General features: G+C 45.0%; 1 protein-coding gene across 1 annotated transcript; it reads right to left on the bottom strand.

Annotated features, from left to right (window-relative positions):
* Window positions 1–1,696: 1,696 nt before the first annotated feature.
* On the bottom strand, window positions 1,697–6,898 carry LOC123094870 (AP2-like ethylene-responsive transcription factor AIL7). Its single transcript, XM_044516746.1, has 8 exons — window positions 6,556–6,898; window positions 6,368–6,450; window positions 3,792–3,800; window positions 3,606–3,694; window positions 3,168–3,241; window positions 3,012–3,062; window positions 2,837–2,913; window positions 1,697–2,483 (listed from the first exon to the last, which is right to left on the bottom strand). The coding sequence occupies exons 1-8, from the start codon at window positions 6,855–6,857 to the stop codon at window positions 2,041–2,043; spliced, it is 1,128 nt and encodes a 375-aa protein (XP_044372681.1). The 5' UTR covers window positions 6,858–6,898; the 3' UTR covers window positions 1,697–2,040.
* Between the last annotated feature and the right edge of the window lie 6 nt (window positions 6,899–6,904).

Below are 6,904 nucleotides of genomic sequence, written 5' to 3'. Positions count from 1 at the left end.
TGTGATGATGTCATACATGAATTATGGAGTTTTGGCGAGATGATGTCACAACAATTTAGAAGGAGTGTGAAAATGCTAAAGTGATGAAACATCACAAGCTGGCAATGTATCATAACCCGGCTCAGAAATAAGCTGAAGAAACAAAAGGGAAGTTTCAGTTAAACATGGATGAATCCAGGTTAACCTGGGGGCTAATGTTGGGGATATACCCCACGGTATGACTCGGCCAGGAATGACCCGGCATTCCATGGCGGCTCGTCATCACGCTAGCAATGTGGGCCATAATTCAAAACCCAGGAGGCGACTGAAAGAAGAGGGCGGCTCGAGGGTCAGTATGTGGTGAGCCGGCCCAACAAGGAAGCTGTAAGGAATTTTCCCTTACTTGAAGGACAAGATGAATAAGAAATAGACTAAGACACGGGTCGCAGTACGACCCGGACTCTGTTGTAAACTTAGGGCCTCGGCCTATATATAAAGGGGAGCTCCTGGGATAGAAAGACTAGGTTACAAGCTCTCAAGTACTAGGTTAGCCAAGTTGCACAATTGTAATCGAGATCCCAAACAATAATCAATCAAGCAGGAAGTAGGCTATTACCTCCACCGTGAGGGGCCGAACGTGGGTAAACTCGTGTCTCTCGATTTCGATCAACCCCGTTCAAGCTACTACCTAGCTGCGATTGCCTCACGACTTAAGTCATTTTTCGAGGATATCTGTCGTGACAAAACCACGACAGTTCCCCTAAATACATAGTTCAGGTGGGCACTGGTTGGGAAACGATGAGATTGGTGGCTGCATTTAGTTTCTAGGTTGATGGAGATCAACTTCTCTAATGAGCTAGATGTATTCTGATGGACCCTTTCTGTTTCAGGCATGTTTTTTATGACATCTATGTATGTGGACTTGATTAATAATGGATCAATCATCGGGTCTATCAATATCTGAAAAACAAAGGTGCCTTTAAAAATCAAGATTTTTATATAGTTTGTGCATAAGGAAATGATTCTAACAAATTTGGCAAAACATAGGTGGGAAGAGAGTAAATGGTGTTTTTTCTGTGACCACGAGAAAACGATTCAACATTTATTTCTCACATACCCAATAGCTAAGTTATTATGCCGAGCAACATGTGCCCTCTAAGGTACCTCCATCTAATAGTATCTCCAATATGTTAGGTAACTGGTTAGGTGGTTGAGCCTAGTACAACAACACTAATTCACGTGGGAGTTTTGTGAATTACTTGGAGCTATTTGGAACTGTTGAAATGATTGTGTATTTAACAAGATAAATATCACAAAAAAATTCCAGGTTAGTCTGTTGCGCATCTGGATGGATTCGTATGTGGTTATTATTACTACATCATGTAGAAGTGAGAGAACCTATGGTCTTTGAAGGCAATCGTTGGGAGATGATAGCACAGGCTACATATAACCGATTTGAATGAAGGTCCAATAATAGAATAAATGTTTAGGTTGCCGGCTATTTGTTAGTTTCTTGTTATTGATTAGCTACTTAAGATGTTATTCATACCTTGAGACTACTCGTTTAAGATAGAGGTAATCCTCCTTTTGGTAAGAAGAATGACTTTACACTGTGAAGGGAACAGAAGGTATACGGTGATTCAGATAGCCGGTAAAGAACATAACATCTGCCAACAAGTACCACTTGTCCACTCCTTGTTCAAAAGAACCCATCGACTAAAACTAGATAACTTAGCATGTCATTCTGAGGTGCGCCATAAACCTCTTCGAGGAACTGCTCTACACAGCAGCCCACATACAGCCACTACCACCCTTGGAGCTTCTTTCGCCCTGCTACCGCTATCACTTGCCAGGAGCAGCATCTACTCAAGTTCGCTAACTGTCTTAATAACCTTTACACATAGAAGAGGACAACTGGAACCAAGCTATGGAAACCCTTTGTTCAGGTGGTGAGTTCCAAACCAGCAACAGCGAAATATCACCTCCGTCCCAGCTACCCAGCCAAAACACCGCTGCACTTGCTCGCATCTCCAAAAGCACAGGCCCTTGAGAGCCCAGAGACTACACGGCCGAGTTGGCCAGCTGAAGGATGCCACCAGCCACTTCCACCTTGCTGTCAAGCTGCACCTTCTGCTCCACGTCGCCGAAGGGCCAGTAGAAGCTGGGCTCTCCGAAGCTGTAGCTGGAAAGCGGGAGAGCATGCAGGGGCTCAGAGGCCTGGAGCTGCAGAAGACCGTGGAGGACATAAGGTGGCACTTGCACGTCGCTGCCCGACTGCTGCGGAATCGGAAGAGCGGAGGACACGAAGGTGATCTCGCCCTGCGCTTCTGGTGCTGGCGCCGCTGCTGGCTTGTGGCTGCTCATCCGCCTCCCGTTGACCGGAAGGTCGCTGCGGGCAATCGCCTCCAGGTTGTACCGGCTGGGCTCGAAGTTGGTGACGGCGTTGTCGCCCCTGAACTTGAGCGCTGCGATGTCGTACGCCTCCGCCGCTTCTTCTTCCGTCGCTGAAAAGAGCGATTTGGTTTAGGTCCAAACGAGCTGAGCCAATCAATCATTACTGCATGGTACGCATCACAGACAACTGCAACGAACTGTTGACGGTGAACATCTTTTTTAGCATTTTAGAGGAACTCGTATCAACACTAACGGTAGTATTAGATCTGAAGTTCATGTCATAGCATGAGGGACACAGCGGTATCTTACTCTCTGTTCATGAAAACTGGTTAATAGGACCATAGACCCCATGTATAAGCAATGCCCAGTCTGCACTACATTGTAGTACATGCAAGGCTACATTCCCTCGAGATCTCTTTGGAATGAAGAGAGATATCACGGTTAGTCAACTAGAGGCGCTTACCGAAAGTCCCCAGGTACAAGTCCTTGTTGCCTGCAACACGACCAATTCTTGCCTGCCAGCGTCCATGTTGGTGGTGCCTGACAAAACATATCACTATCAGGGACTAGGTCGATCAGATTTTAACTGACGCGGAACATACTGATCAAACTGATGGATTCCTATAGTTGAAAATTACCTTGTGACACCTCTGTACACGGATGCACCCCTAGAGAAGCCACTGCTCTTCCTGCAGATTTACACCAGACAGTTTTCTTTTTAGGATCACCAAGCAGACAGTTGCAAGCACAAAACATGATGCCTGACATGAATGTGAGAAGTTATAAACACGAACCTCCTCAGTGAAGCTACAAGCTCCTGCCTGCTCATGTTTTGCATCTCCTCAAGCTCTCTGATGTAGTTTTCTTTCTGTAAAGCGAAGAAACTCAATGTTAGTTAAGAAAATATGGCTGAGTTCAGAACCAGTATAATTATTATTTTTAAAGAAAATGTACCATTTAGCACAACCGAATAAAACTGACACATAATTCCAATTGTTGACAATGGAATGTAAATACAATATATTGTACAAATAAACTTAGCAATATGAGGCGCACCTAAGAAAAAATATGCAAGTCATCAATGGCACAAAAGACTTGAATTTATGTCTTCCAATCTTTACCACAACATGAGTTCAGAGAGGTGATAGGATAACATGGAAGTATTCAAAGCAACTATAGAAGAAACACACACATCAATGCCTATTAGAGAAGGAGGGAAGGATGACACTTACAGGGAAATTAGTGGTAGCATTGACACCCCAGTATTTCAGAGCAGCAAGATCATATGCCCTAGCAGCCCTATCTTCTTTTTCATAGCCACCTACACAATACCAAACATTGCTTTTAAATTTCTACCAAATGTGATGCTGAAATGACAGGACACACTAATATAACAGGTAGGAGGTAACTGTTCATACCCAAGTAAACTGAAGAAAAGCCCCCGCATAGTCGCCAGATTATCAAGCATAAAAATGGTAGACAACACAAGCCAAGTTAGTTTGAACTGATAGCGAAGAGAAAAAACCAAATAAATGCATAGAGAAAACATGCATAACTATCATGTGATTCTTATAAGGAAAATAGATGCACCGCGCTTAATTAGCACCTAACTGAGCAAAATATTCACTTAGTTATGATTGTATTGCCTCCATGCACACATTGAGATACTATTAATTAAAAAAATACCCATTCTGAGCTAAAATTGGTTACTTACAAATAGACACCATGTTCCTGTATAACGTAGATGTTGTTTAACAACAACATTGACATGCGATCTATGCTAAATTCAAAGAGAGAAAAAAAAACTCTTCTGAATTTATGCTTATAGTAGTCCAAGCTATGCTACCTTACAAAAATCTAGAGCAGTGGCTCCTCTAGCCAACACAGGATGCAATGACACATTTGAACTCAGAGAATATTAATTTCCAAACATAATTTACTAAATGCAGCATAGTGCTCCTACTTGAACTGCATGCACGGGTTCCTGGTCTGGTAGACAAGGACATGAGTCATGCACCATGCACACACAGAAGTGCCAAGACCAAGATATGATCTGTACATGAGAATAAAGTCAACAGAACATTTACGGACGGCGGGCAGAGGATTTTGACAGCGAGTATGCAACATAAAAGAAGATTGCTCAACGTATTGAAATGCCCACAATAACAATAATGAAAAGCGGGTGGAGTTAAGTTTAGCAATCTGCCAAATTGTTTCGAAAACAGTAGAACGAAATAAGAAAACATAATTAGAGCATAACCATGCTATAACATTTAAAACCATGAAATATTTTCGAATTCACTTTGACTGGCAATATTTCCTGACCACACAATATTTATACATTTTAAATGATTGCAAGCCCAAGAAACATACGAACGAAAAACGAGTCTGGAGATCATTATCCCAAAATGTAATGATTTGAACGAAAACATAATGATCGGAAGGACTACTAACAGAAAATTCATGAAAAAATGTTACAAAAATAATCGTACATTTAGTAAGAGTACTACCCTGGTTTGAAACTAAGAACTTCAGGAGTAACATATTACGTATTTAATTAGTTCAAGTTGAACTAAATAATACTCCATCCGTTTCTAAATATAAGTCTTTTTAGAGTTCTCAATACGAACTACATCCGGATGTATATAAACAAATTTTAGAATATAGTTTCAGTCATTTTGCTCCGTATGTAGTTTTTTTTTAGAAAAGGAGGTTAAACCCCTGGCCGCTCCCTATGTAGTCCATATTGAAAACTCTAAAAAGACTTATATTTAGGAACGGAGGGAGTAGTGCGGACACAAAATGAAACTATCAGAACTCGTTGATTGGACCTATATAGCAAACTATTAGAACTTATATGAACTACTTGTCATAGCAAATTACTGGCAGAAAGGAGCATAGACCAAACGGTAAGCAGACCCAGGCACTAATGTTTGATTAGCTTTCCTACCAAAAATGTAGGATCAAACATAAGTGGCCTGTGCAGTTTGCAGGCTGCGTGCATGATGCAGGAAATGCACGACCATGCGCCAGATATGTTTTTGCTTGGATTGGAGTACATCTCTCTAGTGCAAATGTGAGTACAAACATATATCTACTTGTACAACCGAGTGTAGGGCCACACACGTACAACAAAACTGTGCTGATCATCAACAAGGAGGGGGCCAAAACTTTGGGGCGTTGCTGCCTGCTAGCTTAGCTGTGTCCTTGCTTGCTGGCTGGCTGGCTGGCGTCGCAAAAGTGGTCAGACGTGCATGCCATGCATTCCCATTTCAAAATTCGAAAACCCCGTCCAACCTCAAGAGGCTGGCAGATGAAAACAAAAAACAGATTGCTGGCAGACGAACGCAAACAGAAAAGAAGAAAGACTTGCAGCGGAAGAAGAAAGAAGCTGACCCAACCCACGCACGCATGCATGAATGAAATGGCTGGAAACAGAAGACCCGGAAAAAGGCAAAAGGCTGCGTGCTCGCTGTACTTGCAAACTACCACCACCTACCCACGCCAAGATTAACCGTATTTTTGTTCAGGGAAACCAATTTTACCCCGGTTAATTGTTTCAGCTAGCGCGCTCTCTTCTCCCTCTCCCAAACACAATCGAAATCGTACTACTAGTACTACTACTGCTAGACATTGGTATTGCCCCGAGAAATACGAGAGGAGGAAGGAGAGAGAAAGAAGGCGGTCAAAGAGGTGGTGGTGGTGGGTCCGCAGCGAATCCGGGCGAGCGAGTAGGCTACCTCGTCATCATCATACACGGAGATGGCTGTCACCTCACGCACGCAGCACGCGACGTCTCTCCCCCTCTCTCTGCCTCTCTTCACTCCCGAAACGGCGGCACGGCATCCCATCGGGTCCTACTTTTACCCCCCGTACGTACGCGAAAGATCCGAGCCCGCAACCAAACCAAGATCTAAATAATCGCAACCGTCGATGTTCAGATTAGCGGCGAGATTATGTGTTGTTCTTAAGCCGGGGATCATGAGATGGTCACCTTGGCGTCCCTTGCGTTTCTGACCCTCCCGCCGGCACGTGTTGTCCCACAGGTGCGCCTCGTACCGCTTGGTCCACCGGTGCCTGCGCTCGCATCGCACGTGTTAGCATGACTACTACTTTGGGGAGGGAGTGCTAATTAATCACACTCCTTAACCACACTTATCAGTTATCACTCGCTAAGTATACCTGGTCACCCCGCGGTAGCACGACGTCCTTTGGCCGGAGCTCGGCGTCAGCGGCAGCGGCGCCAGCGCGGAGGGGCTCCCGGTGGTCTCCACGGGCGCCGCGACGGCCAGGCCCGTGGAGGCGTGGGCGTCGTTGCGGGAGGACTCGAGGAGGAGGCGCCCCGGGTCGGCGCCGAGAGGAGGAGGCGGTGGCGGGGCGGTGGCGAAGAAGTCGTCGGCGGAGAAGCCGTCGAACGGGAAGAGCACCGCGTCGGACAGGCCCGTCAAGGGAAGCGAGGCGGAGCCGTTCGTCGGCGGCGACATCGTCACCCACCGATCACACACACACACACACACACACACACACACAC

This window comes from Triticum aestivum, chromosome 4B, assembly GCF_018294505.1.
Source record: "Triticum aestivum cultivar Chinese Spring chromosome 4B, IWGSC CS RefSeq v2.1, whole genome shotgun sequence".
Classification (NCBI taxonomy): domain Eukaryota; kingdom Viridiplantae; phylum Streptophyta; class Magnoliopsida; order Poales; family Poaceae; genus Triticum; species Triticum aestivum.
This window is presented reverse-complemented; position numbering and strand designations above follow the sequence as displayed.

What these genes read in the sequence shown, in the direction of transcription:
- LOC123094870 (XM_044516746.1), bottom strand. Translation starts at nt 6,857, where the DNA reads ATGTCGCCGCCGACGAACGGCTCCGCCTCGCTTCCCTTGACGGGCCTG. An exon ending in GTGTACAGAGGTGTCACAAG is followed by an intron (nt 2,914 to 3,011) that starts GTAATTTTCAAC and finishes ATGTTTTGTCAG; the next exon opens with GCACCACCAACATGGACGCT. An exon ending in CTTGTACCTGGGGACTTTCG is followed by an intron (nt 2,484 to 2,836) that starts GTAAGCGCCTCT and finishes CGCTCTTTTCAG; the next exon opens with CGACGGAAGAAGAAGCGGCG.